Source organism: Tiliqua scincoides, chromosome 9 (assembly GCF_035046505.1).
Source record: "Tiliqua scincoides isolate rTilSci1 chromosome 9, rTilSci1.hap2, whole genome shotgun sequence".
Taxonomy (NCBI): Eukaryota; Metazoa; Chordata; class Lepidosauria; order Squamata; family Scincidae; genus Tiliqua; species Tiliqua scincoides.
Window position 1 is genome coordinate 45,934,684 of NC_089829.1, and position 21,536 is coordinate 45,956,219.

Consider the following 21,536-nt stretch of genomic DNA (forward strand, 5'->3'; position numbering starts at 1 on the left):
CCCAAGTTAATTTGGACAGGAATTCTCATGTGCAGGATTCCCCTGCAACGTTTACAATTGTAAAGACAGACTGCTATCAGAAACACAATACAAATTAGGTGTTGCAAAGAATTTGTAATTTATTATAAAAGAATTTATCAAAAGCCATAATTTGCACCATTCCAAAGCACAAGATCATACAGGTTGCAGTGTAGGACTTAGGCATGATGACACAATGTCCAAAGTTCCCCAACATGAAGGTTTTGTGATGGATCCCCATTAATGCTTCAAGTTTCTCCTTATAGACCCTACCAGACCTGTACATTATGGTTGTGAGATTGGCATTTGATATTGTGAATGACCACAGCTCAAGAGTCTAGCCCTAGTCTAGCCTAGCCAATTCCCCTGAATGGACAAACAAAGGTCAGCAGATCTCAATGGCCGGGAAACTCTTTGGATGGGAACCTCCATTAGGAATCCTTAAGATTCTGGGCATCTACTTGAGAGGAAGGGCTAAGATGATTCCTCCTCCATATCCCCTGATCCAGTGGCAGCTTGTGCTGGCTTTGATCAGACCTGTAGATGTTTCCAATAAAGGTCAACTACCTGGCGATCTGAACAGATGTTTAAAACTATCATAAGAAGATGTAAAGCGCCGCCTCAGAAGCTGCTCAAAGTAGCACACACAAAACACAGCTCATTTGAGTTGCTTGCAGGAGACCACCCAAATGATTAAGCTCTGCACTGAACCCAGCAAGGGTTTCTTCTGCAGTGCAGGGAAGCTGGCATTCTGGTGTGTCTCACCAGGGAAGGATTTCCCCCTCAAAATCAACAAATGCACCATTCTCTTTCTCAGAGAGACGACCCAGCGTGCTCAGGATGTTCTGCACACTCTCATTCCGTGTCGTCGGGGCTTGCGCCTGGAAAGTGAGAAGAGGTGAGTGACGCAGGGCTGTGCAAAGACTGATCAAATATGAGGGAGATCAACTGTTACCCTGCACATACCTGATCTCATCTGATCTCGGAAGCTAAGCAGGGTCAGGCCTGGTTAGTACTTGGATGGGAGACTGCCTGGGAATAGCGGGTGCTGTCGGCTTATACCATGATCTTGGAAGCTAAGCAGGGTCAGGCCTGGTTAGTACTTGGATGGGAGACCGCCTGGGAATACCGGGTGCTGTAGGCTTATACCATAGTCTTTCGAGACTGAAGGTTGCAAACCAACTGAAGGGGGACATCCTAATACCCTTGCACCTAAGTCAACTATCAGAGGTAAACAGAAGTAAGCCGTCTTTCTTGTGAAGAGCTGCTGCTCTGCAGTGCCATTCCTGATTCCCCAAGATCTTTTGGCAGATGCGTAACATCTCTGCAATTGGGGTTGAAAATAGTGGTCAGAGAGTTAACTTATACATCTTTTCAGTAAAACGAGGAAAATATTTGGAATGCAATCAGCTGCCGACTGCCAGGCTATGTGGCTTTGAACACAGAATTAGAAAGAATTTGTGCAATGCTTTCAGCGGGAAGATGGGGCCCATTGGAGCTATTCTGGGATCAGTGGCATCACTAGGGTTTGTTTCACCAGGTGCAGGAGGCCAGTGCATCACCCCCATGATGGCCCTCTTCCCATGCAGTGGGCAGGCAGTGCCCCAGGGGGTGGGCATGGTGATGCACCCTTGCCCCGCCCTGCTGGTTTTGGCTATATCTTTTGATAGAATAGCGATATTTCAATGTGGTTTGTATCATTGCATTCTGCATGAAATTACACATTGAATGATATAGAACATGATGGTATTATTCAAAAATACCAAGATTGGAAAAAAATGTTAAAATTTTTTTGTGTCGCCCCCCCCCCCCATGTGCATCACCCAGTGCAGCCAGGACTCTCTAGCAACACCACTGTCTGGGAATCCTTATGCCCAGTACTCAGACTTGTGTGGCAGGAGGGTAGGGATTGATGCACACTTGTTCTACTTCCTTCTAGGGTTTGCTACCCTTGGCCAACTCTGGTTCCCCTCTAGTCTCAGTTCCCTCGGCCAACTCTGGCTCCCCCAGAATCTCAGTTCCCTTTGCCAGCTCTGGTCACCCCAGAATATCAGTCTCAATTCTCAGCTGACCCCCTTCTTCAGCGATGGCTGCCCTTTCAATAGTGCTGCACAGTGTGTTCAGTCATTTAAAGTCACTTTTTCTCTCCCAAGAGAGGTGCTTTCCGCAAAGCTGCACAGACAATTGTCTACTGCAGGGTTCTCCAGACTCTGCGAGTCAGATCCATCTGTCTGGTCACACTTTGGGATTCAGCACTGAAATGAAATTTAAAATGTGCTTCAGGGCATTCAACTCTGTATTGTATTTAAGCTAGTCCTAGCTAATGGTCTTAGATTTTGTTGCTGGATCAGACCAAAGGCAATTTTGAAATAGACAGGGTATCACATATACCAGGGGTGCTCAATAGGTGGATCACGATCTACCGGCAGATCGCGAGGCAAAATGAGTAGATCGTGGAGTGCCGACCCCCCCCCTTCAGGTGCCTCTGGGAGGAAACGCCGGGAGTAAGGCCCATTGTACTCAATGGGGCTTACTCCCAGGTAAGTGTGGCTAGGATTGCAGCCTCACAGCCTAATCCTAGGCATGTCTACTCAGGAGTAAGTCCTGTTATACTCAGTGGGGCTCAAGGTACACCAACATACATTGTACACATAAATGTTATATGTTATGATGGCGCGAACATTATAAAAAAGACTCTGGTAGATCTGCGGGCCTTGCTGGGTTTCAAAGTAGCTCTCGAGCCCAAAAAGTGTGAGCACCCCTGACATATACTAACGGGGCTCAGATTTTTGAGAAATACAAGTATAATAGAGTGACTCACAGATGGAGTCGTGGTTTCTACAAATCTGACAAACACCCTGGTTTGTTGAAGTGAGTGTGTTAGTACACGAAAGCAGGGAAAACCTTCCTCTCCTCGGAAAACAGCCCAATACTGACTGACCATATTCAGTGGCTTTGAACTGAATGTTGAAATGTCTGTTGGGGGAAAAAGGACAGCTGCACACTGGGAGACAGAGAACTGGCCTGTTTGGAGCAAGTGGGCCCCAGGTTTGAGGATGCCCAACTTTTTGTTGCAGGTTCAAAAATAAAATTTTTAAAGGTTCTGAAATATTTTTTGAAATATTACTTGGACATTAGACCTAGTACTTAAATACATTTTATTGCATCTAAGTCAGTATAAGATTCCGTGATGAAGCACCTACCGACATGTTTCCCATGTCTGTCTGCACCCACCCAGGATGCAGTGATATGCACAGGATCTCGTCTTTGGCAAATCCTAGTGACATGCACCGGGTGAGCATGTTCAGTGCAGCCTGGAAGGGAAAAATGGCAGAAACAGGGTAGTCAATGATGCGTCCCAATTGAAAGAAAGGACATGAAGTTAAAAGGTGGGATCGATAGGCCTAAATCAGGGGTGCTCACACTTTTTTGGCTCGAGAGCTACTTTGAAACCCAGCAAGGCCCGCAGATCTACCAGAGTTTTTTTTACAATGTTCGCGCCATCATAACATAACATTTATGTGTACAATGTATGTTGGTGTACCTTGAGCCCCACTGAGTATAACAGGACTTACTCCTGAGTAGACATGCCTAGGATTAGGCTGTGAGGCTGCAATCCTAGCCACACTTACCTGGGAGTAAGCCCCATTGAGTACAATGGGCCTTACTCCCGGCGTTTCCTCCCAGAGGCACCTGAAGGGGGGGGTCGGCACTCCGCGATCTACTCATTTTGCCTCACGATCTACCGGTAGATCGCGATCCACCTATTGAGCACCCCTGGCCTAAATGATTTTATTTGGTACACTTTCTAGCGACCGATTTCTGTTTTCTTCTCTTTCCAGTGCAAGTTATAACATAGAAGGAAATGCAAACTGCCATCAATGTCTGCTTCACACATTTATAATCCAAGAATAAGTTCCGTCCATCAAGGAGATTACAGTCTCCCTTCTGACAGTGGTAGGCAGGTACCCTGTTCTTTCTAACTGTGGTGGTGGCAGACAACAGAGAACGGGAAAAGAGTTGAATCCAGTTAGTCAAGGATTGGGAGTGTATGAGAAGGACTTTTGTGGCATTTTCTTTTGTTGACTTATCCATGCCACTTTTCAGAATTGCTTTACAAAGAGCTTTACAATAAGAATACACAAACACAGTGGCTGAAACCACCAAGTCTAAAGAATGACATTGTGGGTCCATACCTTTAATTCTATGCGCACTTCCCAAGGAGTAGCCCTCATTATACAGAATAGGACTTACTTCTGAGCAGACATGCATAGCATTGTGCTATAGGAAGCAATATTAGCTTCTCTGCATAGGGACCCATAATTTTTATTTATCAGTGGTAAGCAGATAAGGCCCTGAACAATGTTTTACACTACAGAAGTTGGAAAGCACCTCTGACTTGTTATAATTCATTTCTAATATTACTGAAGCACGATTGATGTACATGATACTTTGCAGTTTCATACATAAAGAGAAGGAAGAGTCCCTGCCCCAATGAATGTACTGTACTCCCTGTCTCTTCACAGTGGTAAAAACAGGAGGGGAAAAGGATGACCTAGAAGAGAGTGGAAGAAAAATGAAGAAAGAGCTTGTGATGCAAAGGCACTTTCTTCTTCCTGCCATGCTGTCAAGAGAGCTAACCCTTCACAGGTTTTGTACATACTTTGCTGCAACGGTAAGCGATGATATGTCCAGCAAAATCCCACCCAAGGGTTGTTTCGAGGGAGCCAGCTTGACTTGAAATGTTGACAATGGCAGCTTTGCTGCAGCTCATTCCTTTCTTTGGGCTTTCTTGAGCTGCCTTCCTCAGCAAGGGCAGGAAGGCCTGGAGATGGAAAGAAAAAAATTAAAGCATCCCTATTATTTTGGGGCAGAGCTTGGTGGAGAGGACATCCCTTCATCAATGCAAAAGCAACACTTTGAATCCAAACGTGAGTCCAGCAGTTACCTGCTGGTGGGCAAATATTATTTTGTGGGACATCCACATGGCAGTTACTCACATGCCTGGTTCAAATGGTGTAATGTTTTCTCATCAATCCACATACATAAAGGGGGGGGGAAGCCTCACCTGTTGAATTTCTGTCTTTGATGCAGCCATTAACGGCACAGCCACATAGTCCAGAAATTGGTGGAAATCCATGTGTGACCTCATCACCACGAAATACTGGCGCTGGACTATTTGGTCTGCAAATGTTAAGCACTTCCAATAAGTGTTTCAAAGAAGAGGTGCCAGGATCATCCTGAGAGGATGCACTTACCTGGCTCACCATCAGAGGTCCTATCACATTGATGTTATACCCTTCAGACATGTTCTCCGGTGTTTCGCTCTCCAGAGTAGAATGCTTTGCAATGCCAGCATTGTTGATCAGGAGATTCAGCCCAGCCCCTTTTAGCTGCTGAGTGACTCGGGCTGCAGCAGCCTTGATGCTGGGTGGGTCAGAAACATCTGCAGCAGCAGAGAGAAGATTTCAGCAGCGATCAAAATCTGCTATCCATGCCCAGAATCCATCCCAGCAGCACTATTGCCTTGCTATCATCACGGCTTTCTGAAAGTTCAGAGTACTTCATGCACATAACTTTTTCTTACGCACTACTGTGTTTATGCATACTGAGAATCCAGTCCTAATTCCCTCCCCCCCCAAAGATGCAGCAGCATCAAAATGGCTACCATTGCATCCTGCAGTGGGGCAGCTGCGGAGGTCACACTGCCTAAAGGGACAATTGTTCTCTTGCCAGGGTAAGCCTCGGTGGCACAGGGGAGTCTACTGGGACTGCAATCGCTGAATAGCTGGCACAGATCCACATGGACCCATGCAGGAGGAAGTGATCCGGGAAGAAGACTGGGATTTGGCAGCTGCCAAACTCACACTTTCCCAGACCCGATTCACCCTTCCCCCGCTTCGCTGCTACATTGTTTCATCCCTGCCCCCATTCTGCCCTCCCCCACTCCTTCTGACTTCTGGCCTCCCCCACCACCTTAGCCTGTCATCTCGACAGCATTCCCAGCTGCGGGGTCCTTGCCATGTGCAAAGGCCACATCTCCTTCTTAATGTGTGAAGCAGTTCTGAATTATTCCACACTCCCCAAGAGACCCTGCATCCCAACACCGTCTCTCTTCCACACTTACGTCTCTGCTCTGTTCCCCAACCCTTTCTCAGATCCAGGGAGCAGGAGAAGGAATAGCAGAGACAGAGGGTGGGCAGAGGTGGGCAGCAGGCGTCCTTCCCATCCACAGCCTCACAGCCCAGTCCTGTCCCCGGTGGTGCTGCAAGGTGCAGCAGCACCAAATGGTGACCACCGGATGCAGCGTGGCGCCCCAGGTCTCCAGGATACAGCGGGATGCTCGGTGCTGCCAGAGGTATCCTCAGGGAGACTTTCATCCCCTTCCCCCGAGGAAAGCCCCAAGTGCCACAATGGGGTTCCTCAAGTCTGTGCTGGCTTTTTTGCTCCGTGCAAAGCCCAACATGGAGGATAGGATCCAGCAGAGCAGGGCTCTGCCAGTCCCCCAACCCTTCCACCCCAGTTGCTCCTGCCCTGCCCTCCTCCTGCCCCAGAACGCCTCCCACGCACCCCAACGGTCCTTACCACTACTTGGAGCTCTTTCCTTGCTCCGGGCAGCGACCATTCAGCACTGGGTCGAGTGCCGGCTGGCGCTGGACCAATGTTCCCTCCTCAGAGGGTGCTGTAAATGTGCTTTACAGCATGTTCTTGACACCTGGCACCAGTGCTGGAGCTCGGCGCCAGAGCTCTGAGTCCTTAGCACTGGGATCTCAGGTGACTGCCTGGATTTGAAACTGCAAGGACTACGTTGGAAGGGAAAGCAGCGACTTTGGAATTAAATGGAGTGAAAAAAGCATGCGATGAAGTGTTCTCAACCTTGTTTCTAAAGCGTGTGCCATCTGGTCATAAAAAGTAAATAATGATAATATTCTTAAGAGGCCCTGATGGAAGACAGCAATGCCTGCTGGTCTGTCTCAGTCCCAAAGTGCAGTGCCTGAGCGGGGAAGTGCACTTCCACAGACACAAAAGATCTAGACTCAGACATCTCGGAAAACGGGATGTGCCTGTAAGGGAGATGTGACCTGGCAAAACATTTCTGGAGCAAGGACAGCAGATGAGGACCCAATCCACCGGTTATCTGCAAAGAAGCTATCTTGTGCAACAGTCTGAAACCTCAACTCCTGCCCCCACTAATTCCAAAGTACCAATGGGTGGTAGAGGAGAATGGCAACAGCTACCTACCCAGCTGGACGATCACCACTCCCTGATGTTTAGCAGCCACGTTCCTCAACTCCTAAAAGAGCCAATGAAACAGATAAAGATTATTATGCAAGAGATAATCTACAGAGTCAAACGTGATGGGACAGGGCAAAACAGGAGGTGACAGCATCTTATTCAGTTTGGTGATGTGCATGTTATCTCACTGGGTGTGCACCTGTTGCATTCTTGAGACTTGCCAAGAGTATCCTCAGGCAGAATCTCAAGTTTTGACAATAGCCTTTCTTGGAATGGGGAGCGTTCAAGTTATGCAACTTCATGTTGGCAACCTTCAGTCTCGAAAGACTATGGTATCGCGCTCTGAAAGGTGGTTCTGGAACAGCGTCTAGTGTGGCTGAAAAGGCCGATTCGGGAGTGAAAATCCCTTCCACACTGGGAGCAAGTGCAGTCTGTCCCTGGTCTGTCTCCCTGGCTGTGGGCCTTCCTTCTTTGCCTCTTTTCCTCAGACTGTTGGCCAAGTGTCTCTTCAAACTGGGAAAGGCCATGCTGCACAGCCTGCCTCCAAGCGGGCCGCTCAGAGGCCAGGGTTTCCCACCTGTTGAGGTCCACTCCTAAGGCATTCAGATCCCTCTTGCAGATGTCCTTGTATCGCAGCTGTGGTCTACCTGTAGGGCGCTTTCCTTGCACGAGTTCTCCATAGAGGAGATCCTTTGGGATCCGGCCATCATCCATTCTCACAACATGACCGAGCCAACGCAGGCATCTCTGTTTCAGCAGTGAATACTTGCTAGGGATTCCAGCACGTTCCAGGACTGTGTTGTTTGGAACTTTGTCCTGCCAGGTGATGCCGAGGATGTGTCAGAGGCAGCGCATGTGGAAAGCGCTCAGTTTCCTCTCCTGTTGTGAGCGAAGAGTCCATGACTCACTGCAGTACAGAAGTGTACTCAGGACACAAGCTCTGTAGACCTGGATCTTGGTATGTTCCGTCAGCTTCTTGTTGGACCAGACTCTCTTTGTGCGTCTGGAAAACGTGGTAGCTGCATTACCGATACATTTGTTTAGCTAGGTATCGAGAGAAAGAGTGTCGGAGATCGTTGAGCCAAGGTACACAAAGTCATGGACAACCTCCAGTTCATGCGCAGAGATTGTAATGCAGGGAGGTGAGTCCACATCCTGAACCATGACCTGTGTTTTCTTCAGGCTGATTGTCAGTCCAAAATCTTGGCAGGCCTTGCTAAAACGATCCAAGAGCTGCTGGAGATCTTTGGCAGAGTGGGCAGTGACAGCTGCATCGTTGGCAAAGAGGAAGTCACGCAGACATTTCAGCTGGACTTTGGACTTTGCTCTCAGTGCGGAGAGGTTGAAGAGCTTTCCGTCTCATCTGGTCCGGAGATAGATGCCTTCTGTTGCAGTTCCAAAGGCCTGCTTCAGCAGGACAGCAAAGAAAATCCCAAACAAGGTTGGCGCAAGAACACAGCCCTCCTTCACTTCGCTTCGGATGTCAAAAGGGTCTGATGTGGAGCCATCGAAGACAACAGTGCCCTTTATGTCCTTGTGGAAGGATCTGATGATGCTGAGGAGCCTGGGTGGACATCCAATCTTGGGGAGAATCTTGAAGAGGCCGTCTCTGCTGACCAGGTCGAAAGCCTTCGTGAGATCTATGAAGGCTATAAAGAGTGGCTGTCATTCCCTGCATTTCTCCTGCAGTTGTCTAAGGGAGACACGCTACGTGGCTCCAAGGCTGCCATCTCTACTTCACCTTCCTGCGATTGACTAGCAGAGATCAGTCCAGGCTCTGTGCTCAGGCTTGCAGCTCCACCCAATAAGCTCCTCCTTCAGCTCAGACTGTGTATTTGGCAACACTCCGGTGGCACAGAGCTGAATGTGGCAGAGGAAAATTGATGGAGACCTTGCATGGTCAGGAGGTTGCGCATGGAGATCATGGAGACCTTGCAAAATCAGGAGGTTGCGCATACACATCATGGCTTGTACCCCGTAATGGATTTTTGCTCCAGAAACCCTTTTAAAGGTATTTTTGTCCAATACCCTTTTAAAGGCGTCCAGGCCACACGTCCTGCAGCAAGGAGTTCCACAGACCAACCACACGCTGAGTAAAGAAATGTTTTCTTTTGTCTGTCCTAACCCTCCCAACACTCAATTTTAGTGGATGTCCTCTGGTTCTGGTGTTATGTGAGAGCGTAAAGAGCATCCCCCTTCTCTACTCTGTCCATCCCCTGCATAATTTTGTATGTCTCTATCATGTCCCCCCTCAGGCGTCTCTTTTCTAGGCTGAAGAGGCCCAAACGCCGCCGTAGCCTTTCCTCATAAGGAAGGTGCCCCAGCCCAGTAATCATCTTAGGGCACAATCCTAACCCCTTATGTCAGTGCTTTCCAGCACTGGCATAACAGTGGCAGTGGGGCATGTGCTGCATCCTGCAGTTGGGTGTCACTCACGAGGCCTCCTCAAAGTAAGGAAATGTTTATTTTCTTACCTCAGAGCTGCATAGCCCTTTCCAGCACTGACATAAGGGGTTAGGATTGCACCCTTAGTCGCTCTCTTTTGCACCTTTTCCATTTCCACTATGTCCTTTTTGAGATGCAGCGACCAGAACTGGACACAATACTCCAGGTGTGGCCTTACCATTGATTTGTACAACGGCATTATAATACTAGCCGTTTTGTTCTCAATACCCTTCCTAATGATCCCAAGCATAGAATTGGCCTTCTTCACTGCTGCCGCACATTGGGTCGACACTTTCATCGACCTGTCCACCACCACCCCAAGATCTCTCTCCTGATCTGTCACAGACAGCTCAGAACCCATCAGCCTATATCTAAAGTTTTGATTTTTTGCCCCAGTGTGCATGACTTTACACTTACTGACATTGAAGCACATCTGCCATTTTGCTGCCCATTCTGCCAGTCTGGAGAGATCCTTCTGGAGCTCCTCACAATCACTTCTGGTCTTCACCACTCGGAAAAGTTTGGTGTCGTCTGCAAACTTGGCCACTTCACTGCTCACCCCTGTCTCCAGGTCATTTATGAAGAGGTTGAAAAGCACCAGTCCCAGGACAGATCCTTGGGGCACACCACTTTTCACCTCTCTCCATTGTGAAAACTGCCCATTGACACCCACTCTCTGTTTCCTGGTCTTCAACCAGTTCTCAATTCAGGAGAGGACCTGCCCTCTAATTCCCTGACTGTGGGTTTTTTTCCAGTAGCCTTTGGTGAAGTTTACTGGAAAAGGCACAACAGTCTGCATTCCTCTATATTTCCGCCATCTTTTGTCTCTAACGTTGCCAATTTCCTGCCGTTACGCTCTGGACCAGTCCACCTCCCAGAGCACACCCAGTTTTACCTTCAGAGCTGCATTAAATTGCAGCTGGAGGAGGCCACCTTGGTCAAGAAAACATCACAAGGAGAAAGGGTCAACCCCCCTCCTCTTATACCATGATCCCAGTCAAGATCATTGGACTCCATCATCTTCATTTCAGAACATTAGAATATAATATCTTGCAAGTGTCAGAACCAAAAACAGCCCAGAGAAGCTTTGTGCTCTACCCTGAGTTACTGTGGTTTGGGTGCTCATCTGCCTTCCTGATTGGTCAAACTGGTCTGGTGGAAAGGAGGGAGTGATGGAGTGACAGGTGCCATTCTCAGCAGGTGAGCTGGCCAGGGCAGGACCCATAATAGGGGAGTGCAGGGGGTAAATTGTACCCAGGCCCAGGGTCAAAAAGGGGACCAAGTAGCCAAAGGAGAGGGCCCCAAATTTCCTGGGATTTTACATTTTCCGATCTCATCAGGGCCCATGAGAGGGGAATGCAGGAGGTACATTGACCTGGATCCCTTCAGGGAGAAATACTGTAGATAAATCATGTCTAGGCCTGGGGTCAAAAAGGGGGTCTGAGTGCCAAAGAGGGGAGCTGGAAATTTCCTGGGATCTCAGAAAATGTTTGCATATATTGTGTGAAGTCTAGCATTCACATTTTGTGTAAGCCTACATAATTTTACATATCATAATTCATAGAAATTATGGTCCTATGGAGAAAGGAGGGGGCCCAAAAGAAACTTGGTATCCCTTAAGGGGGCCCAACAGGCACTATGGACCTCCTGATAAAATTTCTCTCAGGGGCTCTGGGTCAGGTCTTTTTTCCTCTGGCCACGTGGCCAGTCTTACTGATGGAAGGCCAGACAAGCTCAGCTCATTTCAGATGTTCTTAGGGGATCTCAGAAGGGGAATGGGGGAAACAAGTAATGATACAGGATATTCATCACATCAAGTTACAAATCCTATGGCTCCACACCCCAGTTGTGCCTATAGGTTCAAACCACAGGTCAACCTCAACCCTACAGATCACCTTTCTTTGCTCAGTTAAATCCCCTCCCCAGTTTAGCAATTTCTGCCCAACGCTGCAGATACACAACAGGGACCAAATGTACACCTGTGGGCCAGGCAAAAATGGGTTAAGCAAGGCTGCATTGTTTTTCCACGTAGGCAGAGGCTGATGAGTGCTCACAACTAAACTCAGTTTCCCAGAATTGGGAAAATTTTTCTTAAGGTATAGGAAGCTAATGTGAATTCCTTCCATTTCATTATTTCTTATCCCTAGTGTCCCCCAATTTTTTTGGTTATGAATTCTGATATGCAGGATTCTCCCACAAAGTTTCCAATTGTAAGGCAAGTTTGCTTTCAAACAGACACTAAATACAGATTACACATTGCAAAGCAGCTGTTGTTTATTTTTAAAGAGTTTAGGAAAAGCCATAATCTCTGCCATTCCAAAGGACAGGCTCCTACAGGTTGTAGTGTTGACCTTAGACATGAACTCACAACATCCAAAGTTTCCCAACATGCTACTGTTCCTGCTATTGCTCCCCGATCACTCTGAATTTCCGATTATAGACTCTACTAAACCTAGAGGGCATAGTTGTGAGATTTGATGTTGTGAATAAACATGGCGCCACAGCCATGAAGCAGTGCTTAGCTCAGTGGCGTCACTAGGGTTTACATCACCCAGTGTAGGAGGCCAGTGTGTCACCCCCACGATGGACTTCCCATACTGCCCAGGGTAGTGGACATGGTGACGCGCCATCACCCTGTACCCACTGGTGTTTTTTTGGCTATAACTTTTGGTAGACTAGAAATATTTCAACGTGGTTTGTTTCATTGCATTCTGCATGAAGTTATGCACTGAATGATATATAACACAGTGGTGTAGCTAAGAGGGTGCAGGGGGTAGCAGTTGCACCGGGCATCAAGCTGAGCTTGACACTAGTGACCAGAATTGTGAAAATCTTAAGAACATAAGAACATAAGAACAGCCCCACTGGATCAGGCCATAGGCCATCTAGTCCAGCTTCCTGTATCTCACAGCGGCCCACCAAATGCCCCAGGGAGCACACCAGATAACAAGAGACCTCATCCTGGTGCCCTCCCTTGCATCTGGCATTCTGACATAACCCATTTCTAAAATCAGGAAGTTGCGCATACACATCATGGCTTGTACCCCATAATGGATTTTTCCTCCAGAAACTTGTCCAATCCCCTTTTAAAGGCGTCCAGGCTAGACGCCATCACCACATCCTGTGGCAAGGAGTTCCACAGACCGACCACACGCTGAGTAAAGAAATATTTTCTTTTGTCTGTCCTAACCCGCCCAACACTCAATTTTAGTGGATGTCCCCTGGTTCTGGTATTATGTGAGAGAGTAAAGAGCATCTCCCTATCCACTCTGTCCATCCCCTGCATAATTTTGTATGTCTCAATCATGTCCCCCTTCAGGCGTCTTGGTATTATGAATCTTGGTATTATGAATGATACCATCATGTTATACATCATTGGAAAGGTAATTTAATGCAGAATGCAATGAAGCAAACTGCATTGGAATATCTGTATTCTACCAAAAGTAAACTGAAAATGAAAACACAGTTGCCTTATGGAACAAAAAGTAGATTTTCTTAACTCAAAAGTATCCTGAGACCGATTGCTCTGAGAGCCCGTGACATATTACGGCATATTACCCAAGCCCTTTATGGCTCGGGTCCGGGGTATTTGAGGGACCGCCTCCTTCCCTACAATCCTGCCCGTGCTCTTAGATCATCTGGGGGGGCCCTTTTGACTGTGCCGCCACTAAGAGATGTGAGAGGGGCGGCGGCTAGGAAGAGGGCCTTCACGGTGGTGGCCCCCGAACTGTGGAATACCCTCCCCTTAGAACTGAGAACTGCTCCCTCCTTGCTAACGTTTTGGCGTGGACTGAAGACCTTTTTATTTCAAAAGGCGTTTAATTGTTGACAGGCTGGCTGGCGTTCTTGCTTTTTATATGAAAATCCACGGGGTTTGTTTGTTTTTAGATTTTCTAATTATTGTAAATTATTTTTTAATGATTGTTTTTAATGTTGTATTTTTTAAAGTGTTTGTAAGCCGCCTTGTGTGCCCGTTGGGCAAAAAGGCGGGGTATAAATTAATAAAATAATAATAATAAATAATATTAACTTGTTATTGACATGTTGCAATGACATGTCATCACGATACAGCATGAAATACGAGCTCTGAAATATATATTACTCTGAGAGCCCGTGACATATTAACTTGTTATTGACATGTTGCAATGACATGTTATCACGATACAGCATGAAATATATATAGCTCTCATTTCCATGTATCTTACTACAGTTACCCCTGCTGACTGGGTAAAAGGCACTTTTTCAAGTGGTGCCTCTCTTATATTTAGCAAGGGGAGAATAACCATCACCCCAGCACAGTGTCTTGAACCTATCAGGGGCACACTTTTTATTTATTTACTTAATTAATTTGATTTTGTCTTGGGGGGGGGGGGGGCTGCAAATCTTCTTTCACCCCAGGTAGCAGATAGATGCCTTAGCAATGCCACTGACTAGGGGGAGGCAGCAGAGCAATTAGTTGGCAAGCTGCTGGGGGGAAGAGGTGGGTTCCTCCCAATTTTCACTTTTAAAAAAGCCTGGGCGTGATGCCACTTCTGGTTGTGACGTCACTTCTGGGGCAACATTTTGAGCTTGGCACCGAGCTGCATGATCATTAGCTTCACCACTGACATAACATGATGGTGTTATTCAAATAATACCAAGATTTTGAAAATTTTGGCCAGTAGTGGTGTCACCTCCCTGTGTGCGTCACCCAGTGCAGCCCACATCCCATGCACCCCCTAGTGACTCCACTGGCTTAGCTAGTTCCTTGGAATGGACAAAAGAAGGTCAAAAGCACCGCCTCAGAAGCTGCTCAAAGCACAGCTCATCTGAGTCCTTGCAGAAATCTGCAGCATAGCTCCATGCCAATGCTCAAAGCTTCCACGTGACCTAACAAGGGTTCGCGCCTGCAGTCCATTCGAGCTGGCATTCTGGTGTCTCACCAGGGAAGGGCTTTTCCCTCCCAATCCACAAAAACGCCATTGTCTTTCTCAGAGAGGCGGCCAAGGGAGTTCAGGATGCTCTGCACGCTCCCATCCACCATCATTGGGGCCAGTCCCTGCAAAGAGAAATTAGGTGAATGTCCCAAGGACTGTGCAGGCCGGAAACAAAGGGGCTGAACATAGCGGTGATCAAATGAACTTAAGCATCTTTCAACACAATGAAGCAAATCTTCAAGGAATTTGGAATGCAAAGGCAGGTGTGGCGGCCAAAGCACCTGATGAACCCAACCCTCTTCCTGAGGTTGATCCACCTGCAGTATCACTGGTGCAGGTCCATGTTGACCCATTGCAGCTGCTGGTGCTTATCCTGGGGCAAAGAGAAAAATATCCCTTTACCCCGAGGAGACTTCCAGCAGCCCAAACTCCCTCTTGGGATTCAGTGGAGGACCTGCTGGAGCCGCTGCATCGCTGCATGGGGGTTTGGTAGGGTTGGGCTGAAAGCAAGTGGGCATTGACCGAGCATGTTCAGCATGTTCCCCAAAAGATACAGAATGTTGAGGTGTTGGGAAACACCTGGAGACGGAGAACTGGCCTGCTGGAGACAAAGCATTTTGTTGGAAGTTCGAAAATTTTTTAAGGTTTGGAAATATTTTTTGAAATAAAATATTACTTGGACATTGAATCATGTACAGGTGGGTGCCACTTAATGATGGGGATACGTTCTCCTATCCCTGTCGTTATGTGATTAGGTCATTAAGTGAACATTCAGTCCAATCTATTGCCTTTGTTGCGTAAACAGACACTCCCTGCCAGACACTAGCTGGCGGCTGGAGATAGACTGCCGTTCTTCTATCTTACCGTTCACTTAGCCAACGGTTGCTAAGTAGCGCGTGCCTATAGTTAAATATGTTTAATTGTATCTACGTTTGGATAATATTCCATGATGAAGCACCTACCACCATATTTCCCATCTCTGTCTGCACCCACCCAGGATGCAGCGCTATGCACAGGATCTCGTCTTCAGCAAATCCCAGAGACATGCAGCGGGTGAGCATGTTCAGAGCAGCCTGGGAGGGAGACACAGCAGAACAGAGCAGCGGATGAGGCATCCCAGTCCCAAAAGAGGACAGCAGATCAAAAGGAGGGCTTGGGAGGCCCATGAGATTTTATTAGGGACGTTTTCTAAGGACAGATGATTATGCTCTCCCTTCTGACGGTGGTAGGCAGATACCCTGTTCTTCCCGACTGTGGTGGTGGCAGACAGCAGAGGAAGGGGAAAGGAGTTGAATCCAGTTGTCAGGGATTGGCAGAGAGTGTATGAGAAAGTCTTTGGTCATATTTCCAAAATTACTTTTCACTCCCGGATTGGCCTTTTCAGCCACACTAGACGCTGTTCCAGAACCACCTTTCAGAGTGCGATACCATAGTCTTCTGAGACTGAAGGTTGCCAACTTTTCAAAGAGCTTTACAATGAAAAAGACGCTGAGAAAACACATAGGACTAAAGGAAGACATTGTAGATTCCAGGCTGCAATCCTATAAACCCTTTCCCATTGAGTATTCCTCAGTGGCTTCTGACTACACATGCACAAGACTGAACTGTGAGAGGCATTATTGGCTGCTCTTCCTAGAGACCCATAATTTTTATTTTATTTCGCAGTGGCAACCATATATGGCACTGAATGGAATTTTTCTATTCAGAAGCTGGAAATGGCCTCTTTACTGTTGTTGTTGTTATAGCCAAGTTCATAATTTGCAGCAGCTTTGGTGCACGTGCTGCTCTGCAAGTTTCATGAATAAAAAGAAGAGGAAAAATACAGTCCTTGCCCCTACTGGTTATCTCCCTGCCTGTTGAAAGTGGGAAAAATGGATAAGGAACAGAAAGGGTGAGGAGCCAGAAGACAGTGGGAAAGGACTTATGAAAGAGCATTTGAGGGAGAGGCACTTTCTCCTTGCTTTGATGCTGTCAATGGAACGAACCTGTCACGTCTTGCACCCCATACCTTGCTGCAACGGTAGGAGATGGCGGGTCCTGTATGCCACCCAAGAATTTCTGTAATCGTGCCAGCTCGACTTGAAATGTTGACAATGGCAGCTTTGCTGCAGCTCATCCCTTTCTGTGTGCTCTCCTGAGCTGCCTTCCTCAGCAAGGGCAGGAAGGCCTGGAGATGGAGAGAAAGAAAACAAGGCAGCCATATAGTTTTGGGAAGGGTTTAGTGGACACCCCTTCATCAATGGAAAAGCAAGAGTGTGACTCCAAATGTGAATCCAGAAGTTACTTGCCAGCTTTGTGCCAATATTCACTTGTGGCTCATCCACATGACAGCTACTTACAATCCTGATTCAGGGGGTGCTACTTTCTCCTGTCTGTTCACCTCCATAATGGGGGAGGTATCACCTGTTGAATTTCTGCTTGTCGTGTTAAGGGCAAACACATGGTCCAGAATATTGGTGAAAATCTATGTGTGACCCATCACTAGGAAATACAGGCATCAGATATGTGCGATGTTAGGGACTGCAAATGTTAAGGACTCACAGTGGCGTCGCTGGGGGGTGCAGGCCACACCGGGTGACGTGCTGGGGGGGATGAGCCCTGGGGGGTGACGCGCTAACATCGCGGCATTAGGAGCTACTCCATCATGCCATACACCGTTGGATGCGGAATTCCCAGCAGAATGCAATGCAAAAAACCGAATTGAAATAGCTCCTTTCCATCAAAGGCTATGGCCAAAAATCCAGAAAGAAAAAATGAATGGATCCCTATGGAAAGTGAAAGTGAACCGTATCACACGTTTACTCGTGAGTAGGCTTACTTGCCATTGTCCGTAGGAAAGGGCAGGCTGAGAGGAATCCAACGACACCAGAATGGTCCCTATTCAATGAATGCAACCCCCAAAATACACCCGAGAAGGAGGTTCCATCCTTCCTAGCTGCAAGTCTATTGAGCCTGAAACGAAGCCACGTGGCTGCGTTTACTCGCGAGTAGGTGAACTTGCCTTAGTCCATCGGAAAGGGCAGGTTGAGAGGACTCCAAGGAGTCAGAATAGTCATGATCCAATGAATGCAGCCCCCTAAAACACCTGAGAAGGAGGTCCCCCCTCCCAGCTATGAGTCTATGAAGCCCTATGGAGAGCGAAGCAGCCTCACAGTTGCATTTACTGGCAAGTAGGCAGACGTGCCTTGGCTGGTGGTCAGGCCAGGCAAAGGGGAATGTGAGGACACCAGAATGGTCCTGATCCGATGGAGCTGAAGTGCAACAGATGCTCCAGATGGCAGCCTCCCCCCCCCCACCCCACTAAAAAGGACGAAAAAGTGGCTTGAACTGGTAAGGGGAAAGTTTTCTATTTTGCACTTGTGAAGCCAGGAGGGTCTTTATTCTGATGTGCCTGAAATAGAAGAACTTTAAACTGGGCACTGGGAGGGCTGGAAATCTCACTGTTCTTTCTGGGGGGTTGTTATTGCAGGCAGGCAATAGAGAAAGCTCCATTGACCACTGTGGGACTTACTTCTGAGTAGACATGCATAGGCTTGGGCTCACAGGCTGCAATCCTACCCACACTTTCCTGAGAGTAAGCCCCATTGACCACAATAAGACTTACTTCAGAGTAGATTCACTTGGTGGAACAGGACTGGCTCCCCCTTATTTAATTGTTTCTTTTATTTTAATTTGATTATTTATAATTATTTATTTTAATTTGCTTGATGATGTCACTTCTGGCCATGACATCACTTCCAATGGGTCCTGGACAGTTTGTCATTCTAAAAAGTGGGTCCCAGTGCTAAAAGTTTGAGAACTGCTGCAATAAGGTGTTAGTAAGTTGACACAGGGGTGTGTGTGTGAGACTCTACAAGTTTTTAAAATCACTAAAATTGGAATTTGGAGGAATAAGACCATCATGTTGTATATCAATCAATGCATAATTTCATGCAGAATGCAATGAAACAAACCACATTGAAATATCTGTGTTATAACAAAAGGTACAGCCAAAAAACCGGTGGGGGTGGGGCGATGGTACATCACCACACCCACCACCTGGGGTGTTGCCCTGCCCACTGCATGGGGTGATGCGCAGGCCTCCCGCACCGGGTGACACGAATCCTAGTGACGCCACTGAGGACTCACAACATGAAATAGTTTACAAGAAGAAGCTGTGTCAGATGCTCTTACCTTGCTCACCAGCATGGGCCCGATCACATTGGTCTGGTACACTTCAGACATGTTCTCTGGTGTTTCGGTCTCCATAGTAGATAGTTTTGCAATCCCTGCATTGTTGATCAGCAGATTCAGCCCAGCCCCTTTCAGCTGCTCAGTGACTCGGGCTGCAGCAGCCCTGACGCTGGATGGGTCAGAAACATCTACAGCAACACAGTGAAGATTTTATCAGGGATCAAAATCAGCTCTCTGTAGCCAAGATCCATCCCAGCAGAACCACCTGTGCTATTGCCTTGCTATACTCTTGGTGCTCTGGACCAGGGGTGTCCAAAGTTTTTGACAGGAAGGCCACATCATCTCTCTGACACTGTGTTGCGGGCCAGGGAAAAAAAGAATTAATTTACATTTAAAATTTGAATAAATTTACATAAGTTTACATAAATTAATATACTAGAGGTGGAACGTATATGAATGAATGAAGGGCTTGTAATAGCTCAAGGCCTATAAAAGGCCTTCCACAAAGCAAGGCTGGCCTTTCCTTTGCTGCCGCTGCTGCATCACAGACATGAAACAGCAAGCAGTGAGGGAGCCCTCATCCCACAGCTAACGCGAGAGGTCAAACAGTAGCCCTCACGCTGAGGGTACTTGCGTCGGGCCAGTATGGGCTCCAGCAAGTTTCTGGAGGGCCAGAGGCTCATTGTAGACTGGGGTGTCCCTGAGGGCCGCATTGGGAGTCCTTGAGGGCCACAGGTGGCCCCAGGGCTGGGGTTTGGGCACCCCTGCTCTGGACTGTCAGCAAATGTCACATATCACTTTGTCCTGGCTTGGACAGGCAAGCTTGGTCCTGGCAAGCATTTGTCCAGAAATGCAATTCAAATTACATATATACACGCATGCTGTGGCTCCCTGTTGTGTGTAAACACAGTGACGAATGCCATAGCTCCTTTCTGACACATGTACGTAGCAGCCCTGATTGATTCTACCCTCTCCAAGAGAAGCTGTATCCCAACACTGTCATCTCTGCTCTGTTCCCATCCCCTTCTCAAATCCAGAGAACAGGAGATGGAGCAGTGGAGGCAGGGAGGTGGAAAGGGGGGGCAGGCACTCCTCCCATCCACAGCCTGAAGTAACCGCCTCAGCTGACCTCACATGGCTTTGGAACTGCAAAGGCTGGAGGTGGTGGAGGGGAAAACAGCGGCTTCAGAATTAAATGTGTTGGACAAACAAGCATACAGTGAAGGTTTTTAAACCTAATTTCTAATCATGACATTTAAAGCAAGAATAACAGTATCCACAAGAGGCTCTTTTTCTGAATGCTGCACTGATGCTAACAGCAGTGTGTGCTAGTGTGACCTGGCCCCCAAGTGCACTGCCTGGGAGGCAAATGCCTTTCTTCAGATACATAAGATTCATTCTTTGACAGCTTGGAAAATGGAACGTCTCTTTGTGCAAAACATCTGTAGGGTGAGAACTACTCGTACAAATGAGGAACCAACCCCCATTTTATCTGCCAAATAGTGCTCTTGTGCAACGGTCGGAAACCTCAGCTCCTGCCCCCACTAATGTACAAAACGGCAAGTGCGGCAGGGGAAAGCAGCAGCCACGTACCCAGCGGGATAATCACCACAGCCTGATGTTTGGCTGCCAAATTCTGCAGCACCTGAAAGATCCAAACAGACAGACACTGTCATGCAAGAGCTTCCACTGCAATGAGATCAAAGGCAAAACTGCTGGTGACTGAGACCTACTCAAACCCCCTCCCGACAACGCACACGTTTCAAGGAGGCAAACATACTGTAACCTATGGTGGGGGGGGGGTAAGGGAACTTACTTCCCCTTAGCCTGGGAAGTCTTTACTCTCCATTTGGGTCTCCTGGATTCTGTGCCGGGATTTTGCAGGCGCAGAACTGAGGGTAGCAAGGGAGAGGAAAGGCAAATAGGAGCACGAGCCCCTGGTCCCTCCCCCTCCTATTTCCATTCTGCCTCCTACTCTGCCCCCTCCCTGCCCAGAAACAAAAGATGCCTCCTCATCTTTCCTACGGCCCACCCGCACTGCTGATTTAACTGGTGCTGGAAGATGGCAGTCTCACTACTGGCCCATATGCGTAGCCACCAGCGATGTGCTGGCAGCTTCATTTCACCCACTGGTGGAGCTGATGAGCTGAAACACGTCCTAACCAGGCACTTCCACCTGGATCCCGATGCTTTCACTCGTGGAAGGTGTGTTCTGCTGGCCTGGTTGTTTGGATACAATTAGGCTGAGAATCTCACCCAGACTGGAGATGCATATGCGTGTGAATCCATGGGTGTACTTGTTGCATTCTTATAACTTTACAGGAGAATTCTGCAGAAAGGATCTCAGGCTGATCCTCAAGTTTTGACAACGGCCTTGCTCTACTAAGTTATGCAGCGGTTTCCAAGATGTGTGTAGCAACACCCTCAGAAACCAGAAACCTCACTTTCCACCAACCTCCATTCCCCTGGCCACCATTTTCTTGACTTCAAACTGGAGTATCCGTTTTAGGATCCTTTCTAAGGTCAAGTTAGCTTCTCCTTTGGACTCACCTGCGCTTCTGTTCCTTCTGGGTTCCGGCAGGTGGCAAAGATCCATTCTGGCCGATTGCTTTTCTCAACCAACTGCCTGACCAGTTCCAAGCCGATGCCCCGGTTGGATCCAGTCACCAAAACACTTCGTGGTTCCAGTGCTGCCATCTTACTCGCCTTCCTGTGTCTGACTAGGAGAGCCCTGCGCCCAGCCTCTCT

The 21,536-nt window shown here is 47.8% G+C and overlaps 2 protein-coding genes across 2 annotated transcripts; both read right to left on the reverse strand.

Annotated features, from left to right (window-relative positions):
- Positions 1-779: 779 nt before the first annotated feature.
- Positions 780-12,329, reverse strand: LOC136660681 (C-signal-like). The gene is made up of 6 exons (XM_066637989.1): positions 12,276-12,329; positions 7,261-7,312; positions 5,277-5,464; positions 4,682-4,843; positions 3,222-3,332; positions 780-899 (listed from the first exon to the last, which is right to left on the reverse strand). The coding sequence occupies exons 1-6, from the start codon at positions 12,327-12,329 to the stop codon at positions 780-782; spliced, it is 687 nt and encodes a 228-aa protein (XP_066494086.1).
- A 2,288-nt stretch (positions 12,330-14,617) lies between these two features.
- On the reverse strand, positions 14,618-21,485 carry LOC136660299 (C-signal-like). Its single transcript, XM_066637426.1, has 6 exons — positions 21,339-21,485; positions 20,382-20,433; positions 18,789-18,976; positions 16,624-16,782; positions 15,578-15,688; positions 14,618-14,737 (listed from the first exon to the last, which is right to left on the reverse strand). The coding sequence occupies exons 1-6, from the start codon at positions 21,483-21,485 to the stop codon at positions 14,618-14,620; spliced, it is 777 nt and encodes a 258-aa protein (XP_066493523.1).
- Positions 21,486-21,536: the final 51 nt, after the last annotated feature.

What these genes read in the sequence shown, in the direction of transcription:
- LOC136660299 (XM_066637426.1), bottom strand. Translation starts at nt 21,485, where the DNA reads ATGGCAGCACTGGAACCACGAAGTGTTTTGGTGACTGGATCCAACCGG. An exon ending in CAGAAGGAACAGAAGCGCAG is followed by an intron (nt 20,434 to 21,338) that starts GTGAGTCCAAAG and finishes TGGATCTTTCAG; the next exon opens with GTGCTGCAGAATTTGGCAGC. An exon ending in TCTCCTACCGTTGCAGCAAG is followed by an intron (nt 15,689 to 16,623) that starts GTATGGGGTGCA and finishes TCTCCCTCCCAG; the next exon opens with GCTGCTCTGAACATGCTCAC.
- LOC136660681 (XM_066637989.1), bottom strand. Translation starts at nt 12,329, where the DNA reads ATGGCGCGTCACCATGTCCACTACCCTGGGCAGTATGGGAAGTCCATC. An exon ending in AGTGGTGATCGTCCAGCTGG is followed by an intron (nt 5,465 to 7,260) that starts GTAGGTAGCTGT and finishes CTGCTGCTGCAG; the next exon opens with ATGTTTCTGACCCACCCAGC. An exon ending in CAGACATGGGAAACATGTCG is followed by an intron (nt 900 to 3,221) that starts GTAGGTGCTTCA and finishes CTCACTTTCCAG; the next exon opens with GCGCAAGCCCCGACGACACG.